General features: G+C 38.1%; 2 protein-coding genes across 6 annotated transcripts in view; one reads left to right on the top strand and one right to left on the bottom strand.

The window, feature by feature from the left end:
• Positions 1-20,634, top strand: part of Dtd (D-aminoacyl-tRNA deacylase) — a 68,889-nt gene that overhangs the window by 2,764 nt on the left and 45,491 nt on the right. For 4 of the 5 annotated variants that reach the window (XM_090180980.1, XM_090180979.1, XM_090180983.1 and 1 more), the window contains 2 exons: positions 27-70; positions 1,003-1,093. The exons of the other annotated variant lie outside the window; for it this stretch is intronic. In XM_090180980.1, coding sequence (XP_090037106.1) covers positions 27-68 — 42 coding nt within the window. In that variant the 3' untranslated portion in view covers positions 69-70; positions 1,003-1,093. Of the gene's footprint in view, positions 1-26; positions 71-1,002; positions 1,094-20,634 lie in introns of those variants that run through there. 5 annotated transcript variants of the gene reach the window in all.
• Positions 1,052-3,384, bottom strand: Ced-12 (engulfment and cell motility Ced-12). The gene has a single exon (XM_090180978.1). It carries the CDS (start codon positions 3,277-3,279, stop codon positions 1,129-1,131), a length of 2,151 nt encoding a protein of 716 aa, XP_090037104.1. The 5' UTR covers positions 3,280-3,384; the 3' UTR covers positions 1,052-1,128.

Below are 20,634 nucleotides of genomic sequence, written 5' to 3'. Positions count from 1 at the left end.
TCTAATTCTGAAAAATATAAATGTAGGTTGAAGAGAAAAAGAAATCTGAAGGAGCGTCCGTCAATTAATAGTAAATATTCATCCAATATTAATTAGCTAATTTCTTTGTATATATGATGAATATAGTGTTGTCAGTTCTGCTACTGATTAGAATTTTGATGTTAAATCAACCTCTGATATATTATTGAAAAAGTATATATAAAGTATCTCTTGGAAGGCTTCGTATGTTATTTGCTTGACTCATGCATTTTCATAGGTAAAATCTGATCTTTTAAATCGTCAATGTGTTTGAAATATTTGCATTGCGTAAAATATGGCTTATAAATAACTGAAAAATGTGAAAATTTCTTAATTTTTAGGTGAAATAATTTTCAGTTATGCAGTGTATATTTCTACAGTTTGGTTAGAAATTTGTCCTAATTATGGGGCTGTGCGATTAGTGGCTTTAGGGAATAGAGTATCAAATTTTTCATAATTAATCAAGTACTTGATGAAGGGGAATCTTTCTCTTATTCGAGTCGAGTAACTACAAAAACCTCTAGTTATATTTTTAACGAATCTGGTTATAGAGTACTTGATTAGGAGCTGTTTTTATTCAATTATGAAATTAAATTTAAAAAGAGTTAAAAGTAACTTTCAATGCTGAAAAATATTCCTTTAATTTAAATAAACCACTGTTTCTACCAAAAGTTTTAAAAACCCCTTTTTGAACTTTGAAGCAATGAGGACAGAAAATACATGCTCCAAGAGTTTAGAGAACAGCTTGTTTGAGTAATTGGGTATGGAACTGCTGTTTCTTGGTACCCTGTAATTGAGGAGTATTCTCCAATTACTTATTCAAGGTTTCCAGTACTATACCTTAAAAAAGGCAGAGTACTCTCACAGCTCTACCTAATTGCAACCTACCTCAAGCTTCCAATATAAGAGATATTTTGTATACTTCTTATTATAACTTTATCTAGCCTGTATTAATTAGTATTAATTTATTTTAATATTTTATAGGTAATTCTACTGGTGAAATCATAATTGTAACAGCAATGCAAAATAGTCATAATATCTATTTATTAAAACATTCAAAATAAAATTACTATTACATCCATTCACATTTATTGACTATCATATAAAAGCCTATTTAAAATCGTAGTAAAAATCGTAATTTGTAGGTTCTTTGGGAATGTTTGGTGGGTGTTGAGGAATGTCTACTCCCTCAGTATCCAGTAGTCTGAGTTTAATATCCATGCTAATCAGAGTTTCCAAGTCATTTTTAGCTTCTTTGCTGGTCATTTTGCTACCCAATATAGCATTGATTCCATCACACCAGTAATCAAAGTCCTTTTCACTGGGAGCCACAAAATTCAGGGGTTCTTGGTCTGAATCGGGAATTAGAGAGAATGCCAATGAAAATGTAGATTTCGTGCGTTTGACGTCTTTCATGTGAGGGCAATCTTTACCCATCACTAGAGCCTTGATTTCTACAACTGGAAGCTTATGTGGTAATTCTTCTAGAGTTGGGATATTGGTTTCTTCGCATTCACCGTAATGAAATGACTTCTGATTGAGAGACAGCCTACAGTACCAAAACTTGTCCTTGATCCTTTGACCTTTACTGGAATATTTAGTGAACATTTTGCCTTCGCAGAGATAGTGAAGACGTTGTTGTTGTATCAGATCCATTATTTCCCCTGTAATTTGTTCCCTAAGTTCGACAATAGGCCTGGCTTGACTCTCCCATTCTTCTCTATTAGATCTTTCTTGTTGCCACAAATTCATAATTTCGCTGTATGTCAACATGGCTAATTTCATGCGGAATTTTTCCAGAGTTGGGGGTGGGTTTTCAGCATTAAGAGCTCTGGTAATTTGTTCTTTCACAACACTGAAGACCTTTACAAAATCTTCAGTGGTCGCCCTCATTTCTTTCCAGGTTTTATTCAGCAACATTATGCAAATACAGAAAAATTCTTCGAAGGGATAATCGTGGGTAAAGAACATGGGGTAGAATGCTTTTCCCTGTTCAGTTGGGGGCTCTCCAATTTTCAGAATTTCACATAATAGCTTAGTTAATTCGATGCTAGTTCGACCAAATGGGCACTCGTGTTCATCAGCTCTGCATGAATTTTCCAGTACTACTTTGGTATAATTATCTGTATGATTTCTGGCAAAGTAGATCATATTATCCAAGGCCAATATTCCAGGAGGTGAATCTGAGAAGTCTTCCGCAGGATTCACGATGCTGTTGAAGCCCAATTTCTTATAATCTTTTGCATAGCCACCCGCTTTTCGAACAGAGGTTGTAACTGCCACATCTACATCTGTGTCGAAAGCAATTTTCCTTAGCTCCAGTATTTTTTCTCTAACTTCTGGGTCTTGAGGATCCACTTTGGTCATCATTTTTTCTTCAATCAGGTTAAGAAGCAGAGTCTGTAGAACGTATAACTGATGAGCCATTTCGGTTCCAAAATGTTCTTTTTGAATAATATTTGTCAAGATTATGTTTCGGATTTGCCTCGAAGATAATGTTCCAGATATACCCTTGCGTTTTGATCCATCAGCTTTTAAAAAAAGAGCATTGATCAGGGCAATGGCATTTTTTTGAGTTTCCGGTATAGTCGATTGTAAATGCATGATCAAGGTGGGTATAGTTACTTCCTTTTCGACCAAAGAACATTTACTTGAGCTATTTAAAACCAAGGACTCTAAAATTGCCAGGGATTCTTGCAAGATTTCGGCAATAGAGTTAAAGATGTTCAACTGAGATGCAATTTTTTCAATAAATTTTGGTTCTAAGATATCCCAAGAAACCATACCATGGTCCATCAGTTCAACAAAAGATTTTAAAGTAAAGGCCAAATGAGGACCACCAAAAGTTCCTCCCTCTACCATGCTTATTAAGAGTCCAAGTCCCTGTTTGTTTATGAATTCTAAGGCGAAAGTGTAGTCGATGGAGAGCTTGGATAGTCGTTCCAGTGGTGCTAGTTTCTCTTCCGTAGTACCAAAGTTCAACTTTTGCAAGATCTCTTGAGCAGTTTTGGTAGGGGAATAATCCAAGCGAAGTATACTACCATTTTTGACATCATTTCTATTCTTCTCAGTAATGTAGTTTAAAGCGTTGTCAGAGAACTGAAGGGCGTACTGATCTGGATCACTCAACCCCCAAGCAGAACACAAATCTTGTATGATAGCTGCTAATGGCCGTTTCTGGTCGAATAATATGAGCTGTGGGTTTTGATCGGGCATTTCAACGGCGATCTTAACAACATTGGCGTCTTTTGTTTCAGGCATTATTATTAATTAGTACAAGACTGATATGTACTTTAACGGTTAACCAAATGTCAAAAACGTTTTCGTAAAACTTACGTTGTTTATAGAGGCCGAACCGTACTAATTTTTTTTCGGGGCGTTTAAGTTTTGCCAACAGTAGCAGCGTTGCCAGATAGCCAAAATCAAGTTATAGGCTCAAGGACTAAAAATTTTAGATTTCCAGTTCAAATTATAGGACACATTGTATTTGGCGGTAATTTCAATTTTGCATCGGATATACCACTGATGTTTGATAAAATTTCACTTTCAAATATAAACCCATTGACGTATGGTAAAATAAAACCTTTTAAATCAAAGGGTTCTTATCGTGTTAAGCCAAAAGTAAATAGGGGGAGAAAGTCTGGCACTTGGGTCCAACCGCACGACGTCTTATTTGAGGGGTAAAATTTTTGGGCTTCGGAAATGACTTCCCCCTCGCCTCTTTACAGGGACACAAAGGTATCGGTTGTACTCTGCCACGATGAAAAATAGTTATCTATAAAATACGTGAATATTAAACTTTTGCTTTCGATAATTTGGTTAATTTAGTTCCTAAATAAAGTAGATATATGATAGAAACTAAAATGCGACATTTTAAAAATAATAACACGACTTTTGAAAAGTAGTAAACCGTAACTAGAATAACGCTCACTTAAATCGTGGAGAGCGTGGCGCCATCTAAGAGCGGAGATCGGGACTAATTGGTAAATTTACGATGTTAAGGCCTAACAAATTGCAAGTTTAACTGAAATAATAGCTATAGCTACGAGCTTTTTTGTTTATTTTGCAATTGATATAGTAATTATTAATTTAAATCAACCGTTATCGAAGGAAATAATGGTTAGCATTTGACAGAGAGACTATTTGAAATCGCGAGGCGGTGACATGGTTGCCAGGGAATAAAATTCAAAATTTTCATCTTGAGCGCGGACCGGAATACCACAAATGCACTACTTCGCGCGTAATGTGCTATCCTTATTGGTTAGAAATATCACGTGATCACTAGCTCTTCAAAAAGGGTGTCAAGCTTGGTGGAAGGTAAAATCTGAAGGCAGTTATAGACTTTCTCCCTTTATTTACTTTTGGTTAAGCTAATGGACACTTCAATAAAAGATACTCGGTTTTCACAAATCTCTCCAAATTCATCTGGGAAGGAACTATTTCCGGTCGGTCGGTTAAACGGTTATAGTGGCTAGCCGAAAAGTCATATTTAAGCCAGTTGAGACGCGTTTTTGCCCTCACGAGAATTTTGCGTCGGCTGAGTTTGGCTCGCGTGTATAAGGAACATACTAATGTTAATTTTCGATAATATATTTTAAGGTAAAATATATAATGTTACTAAAACTAAGTATAAGAAGATTTTTTTTATTATCATCCTCTTATGGTATAAATAATTAAAATTATACGGAATATTTTTATATTACCGGGCAATTTTAAGGCTTCTCATGGAGGCAGTGTTAATTCATTTCGTATAAAATTATCTTTCGGAAAAAGATGAAAACTAATTCCTTTAGAACTAAACGTATTACTTTTGCAGTACGGTATGCAACAAGTGTTTCCTTTTAACCAGGTAATTTTTTTGGCATGTTATGTTCGAGAAAAGTTCCCAGCTTTCTAATATTTCAACAAGCACTATATAAATAGTAACTTATGAGTCCTGGCTGTCGGAGATATTACTTCTTGGCAATTTCTGGGAAGATGTTTTATTTAAGCGCCTATTGATTGGGTCCTTTATCTTATATGTATTATGTGTTATGTCTTTCTGTTTTTTTAGAGGGCGCCACAGAAGTCTCTACTGGCGTAAGCCATGGGCAAACTACATCATAGGATGTAGTTTGCCCATGCTTAGGCGTTATTATGTACCCTCTCTCTCTATGACTAAATAAAAACAAATAAAATATTAAAAATAATAAAAACACATTTATTCATCGCATTATTTTGTCGGCTGCGATCCGAGAAATTCTTCGACGGTTAATGCTTACAGTAAGAGATTTTCAGATTATAGGATTTATAGGTCATCAATATCGAAAAATCGGGAAAAATGCCCCGAAATTTTTGTGGCAAAATTGTAGATTTTTCCTATAATTATAGGACGTATAGCAACGCTGAACAGTAGCCACTAGGCGAAAACTATTCGCTTGCTTTGGGCATAGAAATCGGACAACAAACTAGAACGCTTAATCGAATGGCTGACAAGGCACCGATTAGATTCTTGGCTAAAACGACAGTAACGCCATCTGCGCTGCCTCTAGATGTTCGCTCGCTCGTAACTTGGTTAAAAGTTTTTCCCCGCCCCATTGAAATTTATGTAAAGTTGGCGATAATTAAACGTTAATTAACCTACCAAATGATATAAGAAATATTCCACTGACAATTTTTCCCGTTTATATGAACTTAAATGTAATATAAAATCGTCTTGAATAATCGTTTATCGCTTTATAACATTCAAAAATAATATTTTTCCCGCACCATGTAGATAACCGAGCATCTGCTCGTCTAGGTAAAGCAGTGGCGTAGCGTGCATTTCTTCCACCCGGGGCCAACCCTAAATTTGACGCCCCCCCAAAAGTAGGCAAAAATTCTGTGATACTCTGTTGATTGCAAAATGATTCAAGTCGTTAAAAAATTAAAATTTTATTCTGCGTGTTTTTTGCAACGCGAACTCTTTTATGCAATGGTCAATATTAATTTGTACCACTTGTTCGATTGCCACGATACCCAGATTTGTTAATCTGAACGACATTGTAGATTTTAAATAGTAACTGCACCGCGCTTCTCAATAACAATAACTGACGTTTCGTTCGAGCCGGTTAGACTCGTCGACTGTTTTCTGTTGGCGGTTGTTGCAGTGTTGCCACACCGCGCGCTGCCCGGCTAGACTCGTAGACTGTTCTGTTGACGGCATAGAAATCTCATAAACACAGCGCACGGTGTGACATAACTGCATCGAGGTTAACGGTAATAGTTAGTGTAGGGAGCTGTTGGCTCGAACGCGTGGCATGCAGGGCTTGCCACCACCCTCCTACGCATTGTAACCCGGCCACCTGAATTAATGGCTTAAAAAGTCGCTTGATGACTTAGGCCTAAGGTGGTGCCTTGGGTATTAGCCTAGCTGATTATTATTATTATTATTATCAGAAATTATAGCCCAGTGTACCGGTAACAAGAGAACCACACCACCGGAGGCCTATCATCATAATGCCCTACGCCAGCGTCCACAGCCCGAACAGGTGACAAAACCAACATGGGTAGTAGTACCCTACTACTGAAGGTCGCAAGCCGCTCTCCCAGCAGAAGGTTCAACAATGGGTTGACCAATTCGCCCCTTCGCACACAGCAGTGGGTTACATGAGCGGGTGCTCTAGCATCGGAATCCAGCACCTTAACTACATAGGTGAGGTGCCAAAGCCCTTAAGAAAAGGTGGACTAAAGGGGGACAACGGGCACACTGCGGTCCAGCGTAACCCGGTACGATCGGCACCGTAGATCCCAATGGGCTCCACAAAGCCGGGAAACCGGGCCACAGCGCCTCATACGGAGACCCGCCGCCCCACAGCAGGCCACCAAATCCGCCTAGGCGACAGGATGCCTGGCCCCTCTCCATTAGCTTGAGCTGAAGCTTAGTTTCCAGCCCTTACCTGACCGAAGTCGGAGGTCGGAGATCGGACCATTTGATCTCAGCTAACATCTCCCGGTGTGCCACCGCCCTTATGGGTTACAAGTGCCGGACCCCGACTCCTCAGTAAAGCCACCAGTTATTGAACACTCAGACCCCTTAAGGGCCTGTGACAACACTGCAATAGTCGCCTGCCAGCGGCTGCCGCCAATGTCACTTTTCTGACCCAGAATATCGGCCGGCCGCGTTGGTTTCAATTTGCCAGGCCGCCCCCTACATCTATGCCGCCCGGGGCCATGGTCCCCTTTGCCCCCCCCCCCCACGCTACGCCACTGAGGTAAAGTTAGTGTTGTCAACGCGCGTATTAGAAAGCAAAATGAGATTTTAGAAAGTAGGTTGTAATTCGGAACGATATTAATACTTTTCACGAATTTTGTCATCAGTGAATTATAAATATGACTTGAAATAAGTTTCAAGGTTTATTTAAAAGCTAGTTTCATAACTTTTCATCCATTGGTTCATTCAGAATGTATCTTTAAAGTAGACGAAAATTTTAAGGCGCTGAATCTTGCCCAGTCTTAAGCCTCGGTTTAATCTACTGCGTATTTTGAAACGGAAAAACCCGATTACTATCGTTAAATCCATGGCCTTTTGGATTTATTCCTTAAGGCAGTCAATATGAACTTAAATTGAAGTGACCCATTATTCCGACTTTCCCATCATTTTGTCCCACACAACCTTCACAATAGCTTCATTTTCAAGCGATTTATTGCAAAAATAACAAGAGTTACCTGGGTGGTAAATTTTGAACGCGGTTACATGAAGAGCGGCGGATGCGTTTGAAGTCAACGAAGGCGCAAAGTTGTAAGACGCGTTTCGGGTACAACGTTAAAACCGCGAATACAACACCACGATGTAAAATGTTCATAGAACATTTTTTGTGGGAAATAGCCGGGCCCTAATGTTCATAATTGGGTTTATAGCCGTACATACAATACTAACGTAGATATTCGCGATAAACCATTACTGTACACTGGTTTCCCCCATAACCATTGCTCGTAAAACAACTATTTCTAACAGTAACCTGTGAAAAGATATGTTTTTGTTTGAGTAATTACTCCTAAAATAATAATTACGGAATTTTGAACCATTCTTCAATTTTTATTTAAAAAAACAAGCTTTCTATGATTTGAAAGAAACGCGTTTTCTAGTGCGTTCTTAGCGATTGGAAATTATGGTAAAAAGAAAACTATTTCTAACACTAACCTGTGAAAAGATATGTTTTTGTTTGAGTAATTACTCCTAAAATAATAATTACGGAATTTTGAACCATTCTTCATTTTTTATTTAAAAAAACTAGCTTTCTATGATTTGAAAGAAACGCGTTTTCTAGTGCGTTCTTAGCGATTGGAAATTATGGTAAAAATAAAACTATTTCTAACACTAACCTGTGAAAAGATATGTTTTCTTTTGAGTATGTACTCTTACACGATTTGATTACGCAGTTTTGAGCCATTCTTCAACTTTAATTAAACATAAGTTACTTTAAAGATTTAAAAAAAACCACGTTAGCGTCGAGCTAAAGTCGGCCGAGAGCCAGGACCTGCAAGTCACTTTTTATATAGTGCTTGTTAAAACAATGGGAATTTTTCACCTTTAACCAGGTTGCCTTTTTTGACATATTAAGGCTTGGCAAAAACATGACGTTCTGTTTACAGGTGAAAAGTTTTCATTATTTCAACAAACCTATTAAATGATGTCTTGCGGGTCCTGGCTCTCAGAAATATTACTTCTTGGTGATTACCTTGGAGGATGATTTATTTAAGCGCCTATTAGCGGTGGTCACTGGGTCAAAGACCAGTTTATTAATTGCTCGGACCAGTTTTTTATTCAAAAGCTAGTGGTTCACTGGTCCAGTGTCCAGTTTATTAATTCAAAATTATCTACCGTATTATTAACCAATTGGTCTACGTGACCACTTAAATAATTCAAGAGTTGGGAGCATAGATATAGGGAACATATATAAAGGTCTAGATAAAATATTTCAAAGGGAGTGAATACGGAGGTGACAGCTAGCAGAAACGCGTAATTTCTGCAAGCTATCCTTATAAGGCGCTATCTATCGGTAAGAAAGCTCGTGCTATCGTCGCGAAAGCCATTGTCTCCTACTTAAAAATTATACTAAAAGTCACCAACAGATGGTGTCTAAAGACTACGGCCTGCGGAAAGGTCAAGCACTTAGTACTAAAATGCTAAGAGAGCTCGCGCTCTTGGTCACGGGCCTTCCTCGGTCTCTGCTAGGTGTCAATTCCGTATTTTATGTTAGGCTTAGACGCCCCGAAATTTATCTAGACCTTTATATACATTTCTTATATCATAAGCCCATCAACCCTAAGTTTGAATCGAAAGGCAGTGTTGGTTCAAGCTAACGACTGTCGAAAGTACAGCGCTAAATCTACCCGGTGGCGGAAAAGAGAAACGTAACGCGTCTCGCAATGCATGATGCCAGCTGCTTTAGTAAGAGAGAGGTGCGTAGAGAGAGAAAGGGGGAAGGAATAAGCTTCAATTTATCTCTACCAGGTGCAGACTTGTAAATAGTGTATATTTTTAAGAGAGTCCACTGGACCCGGACCCCTCCGCCTATCCATTTTTTCGACGAGTCCAGGACTCTTCCACCTTTTTTCGCCCCCTCGTTTAAATTTATATGTTCTTTAATCTCTCCTTATTTCTCCATTTTATATTCGAAAATAAATGTCACCTAACCAGGCTAAGCTTATAAATTTTTTATTGTAATTATAAACGAGACAGACAGAAATCGAACGGCAGCATTATTTCATTATATATTCTCAACATCAAAGTTTACATATTTTTATATATATTCGTGATCGGGTAAATTAAAATGATCGTAAATATTTTCACAATTAATTTAACTATTAAAGTCTTCATTTCAACCCCATCGGTCTTAATTTTTTTCTACCTTTATTAATTTTAATCAAACTAAATTTTGGTCTTCAATGGCACTGTGCCTAATAGAATACAGAGCAAGACTAACGATGTATGAAAATTATTCCCCACACGGGCCACACGTGTTTAAGTTTAAAGAGGTTTTTGTTTTTCCCTGGTAGGCCCAAGTTTTCCAAATTTTTCATTGGTCATTGTCAATTTCTTTAGGCCTCACAGATAAGTAGATAGGGTAGCTCTAGCTCAGTGGGGAGTCCGACTAATATTCGGAGAGCTGAAATAGTGGCGGTCAGTATAGACTATACAGATGTCTCAAAGAGAAAAAGAATTCTACTTTTTATTTAATTATCGAAATTTTTCCTCATTTTACACAGCTAACGATATAATTTCAGGGAGTCCCGTGGACTCTTTACCCCCTTCTAAAGACATTATTTTAGGAGTCCCGTGATTTTTTTCAGGGGTTTTTGACGCATGGACTGCCGCTATTTACAAGTCTTCCAGGTGCCGATACTATCGCCTGATTTCTTCTTTTTCACCCGTCCAGTGGGGGTACCAAGGGCGCTATGCGCGTTTCAAACTTATTAGGGTTGATAGGCTTATGCTTATATCTATGGTTGGGAGTCACTGGCCAAATAGACCAGTTTAGATATAAACCTTGTTTCGAAGCCTGCGTATCACTATTCTCAATCGCGCCGATTTTAAATATTTTAGCCAGCAGCCCCCGTCACCGTGGCCAGCTGCACCTACGAATACATAGTAAAGGTTATGTAGAAGAACACATGGTCCTGTTACTCCTGTACTGCTTGGAAAAACTAAACATGGTTCGAATTATATAATATAACGAGATGGGGCTTGCAATTTTAAAATTTGAGTAGAAGGTTTTGTACCCTAAAGTATCCGTCGTATTTAGATTTTAGTTATGGTTATATCTTAGCCGACTGTATTATATTATAATTCTGACAATGGCAAACAATTTTAATTTTTACCTCTCCGAGGGGACAAAGTCCCCAAGGAGGGGTTATACAACGACCGTGTCTGTCTGTGGGTCTGTGGGTGGGTCTGTGGGTGGGTCTGTGGGTGTGTCTGTCTGTCAGGACTGCGAACGCGTTCGCATTTTCGGTGCAAAGTGTAATCACTGCGTACGCAGTTTCTCAAAAGGTTGGCAAAACCACCGTGTGACGGTGAGCGTTAACGGATGCATTTGCGGTTTGGTTTGGATGGTGTTTTTCCGCTCACCGTCGTGACGGTTTGGTGTATTACGGTTTTTGTAATGTTTATGCGTAGGTTGTGAGTGTTGAATTTGTTGTGTTTGTGTTCTGATGGATGTGCATGTTGAGTCTGTTGTGTTTATATGGGCGTTTTCTCTCCAACTTCTTCTTAATGACTTTGGGACGGACCGAGTGCTGAGTGTAATGCTACCTCTCAACGTCCAATGGCAGGGTTTCCACCAGTTGTACACGGTATTCGTCTTAGTATCAATTTGCGATCGCATCGGGCGGGATTTGAACCCGAGACCTCCTGATTGACAGGCGGACGTTCTACCACAGAACCACCGACACTTGTTACGCCTTATTGAAAATTAGACCTTCAGCTTTATCGGAAGCGTATTTAATAGAGTACGAAATTTTGGTTTAATTGAAATAGAATTGAAATTGAAATTATTGAAATTCTAATTTAGCGTTTCTCTATTGATTAAAAACAAATGCACCACCCAGGTTTCGAACCCAGACCATTCGGCTTGGCAGTCGAGCGCTCTACCACAGAACCACCGATAGCTGCTTAGATTCACTGAAATTAAGACAGGCATCGTAAGCATAATAGGTAATAAAGTCTTTTTTTATTAATGAATTTATGAAGGCCTAATCTGGTATTTTTTAAAGGTTAAATCTTGTTTTAGCGCAGTCAGCCGAGATTAGAGGGTTAAAGGGTAGACCCTGTGGGTGGTCCACTTTCTTAACGACCTATATATAGTTCTGTTAATTCAAAGGAGATAATTTAACGTTAATTGCTTTAAAAGCTGGCGGTTAGTCAAGTGGCTCTCTGTGCTTTGTTGATGGTAAGGTTTTTGCTTCTTGTAAATACATTTGGTGTGGATATTTGGATATCTATGATTTCTAACGCAGTCAATGATTTCTTGGGTGTGCGAGTCATTATATGATATTGGAAATTGGACGGCATTGGTCTTTTTCATGTGGTATGCGTCACAACGTCAACAGGAAGTGAACGAGTCGTCCACTACCAGATATCTACGGTATCTTCATCAAGGGCGAGTGTTGAAATAAAATGAGCGTTAAAGATGCGGCAAGTATTTCGTAAGCGAGTAATTCCAAAAAGCCTCTGTAGATATTTCATTAAAATTTGCTTCGTATTATATTTAACTGATAAACCTGTTCTGTAAAAGGGTTTAATTCAATTGTGCATTGTTATAGTACGTCTAACTTACTGTTGTAACTACTTAACTTATGATATTCTGAATAAATTAAAATTGGTCGTTTCGTCTCAATTATTTTAATTATAATTAAAATTTTATACCGGGCGGGATAGAAATGGGTTAATATTTTTAACAAATAACTCTAAATTGCGGAGATATATCTTTAAGGGTTATCTCGAGAAATTAATACCACTAGGGACAATTCTTCCGAGGAGAGGTATATTTTGGCTTGCCAACTTGTTATGATTAAACATTATTGTTTTGCTGCCGTTACCTTACACATAGCACCAAAAGTAAATAGGGGGAGAAAGTCTGTCATTTGGGTCAAACCGCACGACGTCTTATTTGAGGGGTAAAATTTTTGGGCTTCGGAAATGACTTCCCCCTCGCCTCTTTACAGGGACACAAAGGTATCGGTTGTACTCCGCCACGATGAAAAATAGTTCTCTATAAAATACGTGAATATTAAACTTTTGCTTTCGATAATTTGGTTAATTTAGTTCCTAAATAAAGTAGATATATGATAGAAACTAAAATGCGACATTTTAAAAATAATAACGCGACTTTTGAAAAGTAATAAACCGTAACTAGAATAACACTCAATTAAATCGTGGAGAGCGTGGTGCCATCTAAGAGCGGAGATCGGGACTAATTGGTAAATCTACGATGTTAAGGCCTAACAAATTGCAAGTTTAACTGAAATAATAGCTATAGCTACGAGCTTTTTTGTTTATTTTGCAATTGATATAGTAATTATTAATTTAAATCAACCGTTATCGAAGGAAATAATGGTTAGCATTTGACAGAGATACTATTTGAAATCGCGAGGCGGTGACATGGTTGCCAGGGAATAAAATTCAAAATTTTCATCTTGAGCGCGGAACGGAATACCACAAATGCACTACTTCGCGCGTAATGTGCTATCCTTATTGGCTAGAAATATCACGTGATCACTAGCTCTTCAAAAAGGGTGTCCAGCATGGTGGAAGGTAAAATCTGAAGGCAGTCATAGACCTTCTCCCCCTATTTACTTTTGGTAGCACATAGATTTTTGTTATAAAAATTCACAAGAAACAACATTAAAATTTAAGTGAAACATTGAATGTGCAAATAGGAATATTAACAGTAACTTGCAGGTCCTGGCTCTCTTAAATATTACTTGAAGATGTTTTATTTAAGCGCCTATTTGCTTAACATGAAATCTGCGCCTGCTTTAGCTAGGACCGTATTATACTGTTATGTCATGGTGTTCAGCTATTAAGTAATCGCAAGAATTCATGGTAATCGTTGTTAATTGAAAGGAAGTGTTTTTAATGCGTCTTCATTGTGTGCTGCCCGGAGAAAGGGACTGAGAGAGAGAGAGAGAGAATAGCCGAGCGAGCTCGAGCATGGCTGCTTCGGGGTCCATTAAGTTGGCCCGCGACTTCATCGAATCTAGTAGTTAAATACCCTATCATGTTGCACCCATATTGCACCATTTTGCACCGTTAATGCCGAATTTTGCACCGCAACAGTTTAGTAGCAATTAAAATAATTAAGTTTCGCGGGCCAAGTTAATGCAACCCGCGAGTTTTTGGTTATTACACATTAAACGAGCCTATGTTATTGCACCCAAAATGCACTAAAATGCACCACCAACGTTTTAATTTTGCACCATGTGGTTCTCGGGATATTTAAATTTCAATTATCGCGGGCCAAGTTAATGCAGCCCGCGAGTTTTTGGTTATTACACATTAAACGAGCCTATCTTATTGCACCCAAAATGCACTAAAATGCACCACCAACGTTTTAATTTTGCACCATGTGGTTCTCGGGATATTTAAATTTCAATTATCGCGGGCCAAGTTAATGCAGCCCGCGACTTCTGGTTTTTTTAATGTTTCACTAACCTATCATGTTGCACCCATAATGCACCATAAGGCACACCACAAAAAGTTTAATTTTGCACCATACGGTTCTCGAGATATTAAAATTTTAAAATTTTGGGAAATTTGAAATTTAATAGCTCGCGGGCCAAGTTAATGCAGCCCGCGACTTCTGCATTTTTAATGTTTCACTAACCTATCATGTTGCACCCATAATGCACCATAAGGCACCACAAAAAGTTTAATTTTGCACCATACGGTTCTCGAGATATTAAAATTTTAAAATTTTGGGAAATTTGAAATTTAATAGCTCGCGGGCCAAGTTAATGCAGCCCACGACTTCTACATTTTTAATGTTTCACTAACCTATCATGTTGCACCCATAATGCACCATAAGGCACCACAAAAATTTTAATTTTGCACCATACGGTTCTCGAGATATTAAAATTTTAAAATTTTGGGAAATTTGAAATTTAATAGCTCGCGGGCCAAGTTAATGCAGCCCGCGACTTCTGCATTTTTAATGTTTCACAAACCTATCATGTTGCACCCATAATGCACCATAAGGCACCACAAAAATTTTAATTTTGCACCATACGGTTCTCGAGATATTCAAATTTTAAAATTTTAATTTTGCACCATACGGTTCTCGAGTTATTCAAATTTTAAAATTTTAATTTTGCACCATACGGTTCTCGAGTTATTCAAATTTTATTAAATAAAATTTTTATAACATTAAGGACTTAATTTAGTATGAAATAAATTTTATAATCTTAAAAAAACTCGACGTTTTAATTATCTAAATTCTAAAACCATGGATTGTAGGTTTCATCATCAATATGAAATAAGATGCAGTTTAACTATGAATAAAAAAGCATTTACTCTATAACTGAAAATTATACATCATTATATGCTAACAAACCTCCAATTGTAAGTTATGTTGTTTAATGTGTACGTTATCCTAGGAATGGATAATATATTTGATTAAAAATTGGGGACAACGAAAAATTACACAAGAGAAATATTTATTTTTTAAAACTTATCAAGGTATATAAGTTTTTTTTATAAGTATATAGTTTCTTCAATATGGATTATATATAGATAAAATATATCCTGTAATATTTAATATTTAAAAATATATATTATAAGTAAACAAAAAATAAAAATAAAACTTTCAGAATGAACGCTATAGTTATAATCTCAATATTATATACACCTAATTGTTTGTGAATGTACGAATGACGTTTATGCAGATATTTTATTGGTCGCTGAGTATAGCTAGGTCGCGGATTATATTAAAAATTATATGGAATAGTAGAAGAGTTGGGCCGTAATGTTTTCTCGACCACTGCAATTTTCTTTTTTCTTTTTTAAGTCATCGTATAGCTCCCATTTATCGTACATTCTGAATGCGTAGCACATATAATGCCCTACTATCTTGTTTTCATTAGGGCCTACAAAACCAATTACTCCGCGAAGGTTAAATTGTTTCTCAAAAATTCTTAGGTTTGTAGGTATGCCCTTTAAATTTATTTGCATATCCGTTTCGCAATTTAATCGTGCAGAAAAATTGGTCGGCTCTACGAAGAAATGGTTACTTGGTCTACTTAAATTAATCTTTCGAACCGTTTTGCAATGAAGACATTCGACTAAAGAACTGTCATTAAATGTTTCCTCTATAATCGTAGATATTTTAGATATGTTTGAAGTAGAACACTCTACAGTTAAAACTTGTCTATTTTTGTACAGTTCCTTTGTTGAACAATCCGCATTCGTACAAATATTTTCATCTGAAAAACAACTTTCGTTTCGTAGAAGTATTTTTGTTAACTCGGACGCGGATATTTCGCAAGAAAATTTAACCATTGTAAACCTATCGTAGGGCTTGACTACATTCACCTCATACACGTCTCGTAGGATGGAGGCTCTTTGTTTGTACACATGTGAAGATATTCCTTTTTGTACCATTGTTTTTGCAAACTTTAAAAATGGAATATCGGAATTCTCTATACATTGTTTAATGACATCGCTATCGCAAAAGGCTACGCAAATCAATTGGGCCAAACTATCGTAAGCGCAAGTGTTGCTGATAGAAATGATTTCTTTTTTTATTTTAACTGATTGCAAGTCGTGCCTACTGCTGTTCTTCAGAAGTCCTATCGGAATTAGGGCTCCCGTAGATTTGCTCCAATCCGTTCTACTCAGTTCACTGTGAGGTTCTAAGTATGAAGACCTGGGACGTTTATTAGGTGGCGAGATTCCCTGTTTCCTCCAGTTTTCTTTTTCTGATTGTTCTGACAAATTATTTTGATCCCATTTGGACTTTTTTGCGCATAGTTTGCAAATTCTCTTTTCTCCAAAACCCTCTTCTTCGCCCTCCAAGGGGTAACTGCAGCCTTCAATTATATGTACAGCTACCTATACGACACACAGAATCGATAAAATTAATAAAATGTTGCTTAAAGGCCTAGGTTTGCTTCTGCCTGTTCCCCTTAAATTAACTTGCCTGAAAAGCAAATACCCTGGTGGTAGGCCAACCGCTGAACATGTTGGCCCACCATCAGGGTATTTGCTTTTCAGGCAAGTTATTTTAAAGGGGGACAGGCAGAATAAAACCTAGGCCTTTAAGGGGCCACTGTGCGCAACAAAATGTCGCGGCATCTTGTTTACTACGTGGCGGTTAAATTTGAAAAGTCCCCCCCCCCCCAATGCGACCAACTTAAAAGTGTTTTAATATGTTTGCATTTACCTTGCAATAAATACATGTGTGTGCTCCTGTAGGGTAATTCCCCATCGCGCAAACTAAGCAGTTTTCGTCCACTTTTTTCTCAGCTTCTTCGTTGTTAATTGTATTTTCATTTGCTGTTAAGTTTCATAAAACTACGATTACGATATATTGCTTTTATCGGTATTTCGATTTGCTACTTCATATAAATAGTTAATACTTAATATTAAAATAGTTTACTAATTTTGAGGTTAAATATTTAAGTGGTTATGTAATAACCTGAGTTCTTTTCGAGGGCTGCTATTCTTTCTACGGTTGCCAAACAGTTTTCGCAAACATTTTTCTCGGGATTCGAGTCCCTTATTAGAGAGAGAGGTGCCTAAACGTTTTAATTATTGAAATAATTAATAATCACTAAAATCGCAAAGAAGAGAAAATAAGTTTTAATTTTTTTTTACCTCACAATAGAAACAAATAGCAGTTGAGCTAGGGGTTAACGTTGTATTATCTGTACTAAGTTTGGCTATAACGACAAATACAATGCCCCATAATAAATTAACTATAGTATCATAACCGGAAACAATAATATTTACCACTAAGATTTGATTTGATATTTTTTTTAGGTGTTAACGTTGTATTCTCAGTACTTGGTGTGGCTGTAACGACAGATTAAAATGCCTCAGAATAAAGTAACTATAGTATCAAAATAAAAATTTAAAATATTTACCTGTAAGATTTGTTTTGGCTGCAATTAATTTGGATTGCCCCTCGTTTGCCAAAATGTGTGTTTCTATGAAATCGTCTATTCTTAATGGTAATTTGCGATGGGCAAACACCCTATTTTTTACATCATTGAAACTGCTTTCAACGGCCGCGCTACTCCCTATATTAGAGGCTGATGGGAAATGTGGTTTCATAATTGCCGTCCACAAAGGAATTAGGCGAGATAATTTTTTTATATCTTTGACTAGATTTGGCAGAACTTGTTGGTTTCCTCGATCACCAACTTGATCTGAACGCTCCAGTTCGGCTACACAATCGCTTACTATCCTTCTTATCCATCCTTGAAATGGCGACAGTAAGTCGGGCTCATCTATAGCTCTTGAGTAATACTCCGATTCCAATGGTTCTTCATTTTCCAACATGTCCTCCCAAGACTTCTCATTTAAGCCAGTGGCTATACGGCGAATTAACCAATGTTTACGAATTTCACATATAGTTGGCCTAGTGGAAGCCGCGTTATTTCCCTCTGTTTCACTAAGACAAACGGTGATTATAGCCTTTAATATATGTTCCAAGTCTCGCACGCTTTCACATTGCAAGGCCTGTCCCAGCGCTCGCAAGTAAAATTGCCTTGTTCTTCGGATGATGTTTTTAAGACTTGGAAATTGAGTCATTTCTTTTATTACATGAGCCACGTCACATCTAATGTAACACGGCGGCTTTTCTGGAACATCCGACGACGCAACGGGGAACAGAATCTTCCAACATTTAACGAGGTACTCGTTTAATGAAAACTCCTTCGCGAAGGCTTTCGTCACAGCGTAAAGTAAGGCCAAAGACATGTCGGTGACTACTTCATTGGGAGCGACTGCACCTGTTCTCAGCCAAGCAGAAAGCCAACAGTAAATGGATTCTGAATCGTGGCTCTCGGAAAGCATGTGGCACACAGGGTACTGTGAACTGGAAGATGACTCCAAGACGGTAATTTCGTAGAGAAAAATATGACCGCTTTTTTCTCCCCACGGTCTTATTAATCTCTTCACCAATCCTCCTGTTGCGTCGATGGATACTTTGGCATTGCCCGAGTTGTTTTTTAAATACGCTCGGCATAAATGGATTTGGGATGACGACCAATAAAAGACCCGGAATTTAAAATGAGCAATATGTCTTATCACGTCGCGGAATGGGTGTTTGACCATCATTTTCAAAATGGCCTCCACGGGATTAGAATGCAATTGTTTTCCTCTTAATTCTTGATGTTTCGCGACTCTTAAAACATTAGGTGAAAACAAGTTGCTGGGCTCTGGATCTCCGAATTCCATTTGTTTTTGCGCCTGAAGTTTTCGCACCATGCTCGGCGCCATACCAGTGTCCACCATACGTTTTACTAAATCCGACCTGGCTTCGCCGGAAAGATTTCTTTTTAAGCCACGCGTATGGGGTTCAGTATAAGGTCCTTTATATTCGCAAATTATTTCAACTTCCGCGTTAGCGCACGGTTCGGTTTCAATGACTCCGGTAAAAACTGAGGCACATTCTTTGCAGGTACCTCTAATTTTTGAATAATAATTCGCCCTTTTGGCAATAGTTGCGCGTTTAAAAACTAAAGTGCAACCTAGGCGAGTATGTTCGTAAAAACGTCCATATATTATATTTGACCAAGAACCTGGCTTGAAAATGTGTCTTTGGTTTTTTTGTGTTTTGCCGTAAGTAACAATTTCGGGGGTCATTTTCGCGTACTCCTCCGGAGATAAAGTTATCTTGGATTGACTAAAACGGGTATCATCATTTACCTCATTTCCCGTGGAGCCACCAGTTGACATTTTGGATGAGTCTTCAGTTTCATCACCACCTTTATCTTCATCACTTTTATCCGAATCAATTTCAGGATCCGAACCACCTCTAGAATTCGAAATATCAAGCACATCCCACACATTGTACCGGTTTTTTTTACAATTGTATAAAGCGCACCTGATGAAAACGCACCTTCCAACTCTCCGCTTATTTCTTTTAAAATTTTGAAAGATTTACCGGTTACAAAGTTACGATAATAAATTCATTTTTATGCTCTTTTAAGGATATCTTTAGCCGTTCAATAAGCTCAATATTTTTTTGTCTCCTACCCGCCATATTTGCTAACCTTATGGTTATCCTAATTCCAACATTCGCGACTACCCATATAGAGAAGCGAGTGATTTCAACAAATACACAGTTCCGAATGGCTAAAAAGTGACCACAGCATTACGAGCCTCGTGACGACCTTTGAAACTCAATAGGGTTCGAAATATTCCACACCCCCTTCGTGTAAAAGAACGCCATAGTCGTTCCTCAAAATTTAAGTCTATAATTGCTCTGTAGGTAGGAAAACTGTAGCAGTTTGCTTTGAAAATTTACCCTTCGTGTTTCCCCCTCGTTTAAGATCGTAGTCTTGTAATCCGACGACCTTTCGTCCCTTTGTTGACACCAACCCGCTAAAATCTATTTTTATTTTGTTTTTGTTATTGTATGGAGCATCTGCTGTTGGAAATTAAAAAACCAAAAATAAATATCTATATAATAAAACTCTAAGGCCTTTTCGTTTCGCCCGGTGGTTTTCTCCCTCGCCCCTGAAAAGCGAGGCCCCGCTGACGGTGCGGTCTGCGGATCGGACTGGGGAATTGCGGACAACCATATTCCGTTCTCTTTTCGTATCACATAGGCCTTTTCGCCCTTCAATTTTCTCCCTCGCCCCTGAATCGCAAGGCGCCGCTGACGGTGCGGTCTGCGGATCGGACTGGGGATTTGCGGACAACCATATCCCGTTCTCTTTCTGTCTCTGATTTTTCTACCCCAACCGGCACAAAGTCCATACCGCTTAAAGAACGGAGGGACACCACAAATATGTGTTAAAGAAGGGGGGTGGCGACCACGTGCCACAACATCCGGGTGCTATCGACGAAGAAGCGAGAAGCGGGAAATTTCCGTTAAAACATCGGAAAACAATTTGCAACGCGCACGGTACAGCCATGCAACATAG

Source organism: Leiobunum rupestre, chromosome 7, assembly GCF_980474605.1.
Source record: "Leiobunum rupestre chromosome 7, qqLeiRupe1.1.hap1, whole genome shotgun sequence".
Taxonomy (NCBI): Eukaryota; Metazoa; Arthropoda; class Arachnida; order Opiliones; family Sclerosomatidae; genus Leiobunum; species Leiobunum rupestre.
This window is presented reverse-complemented; position numbering and strand designations above follow the sequence as displayed.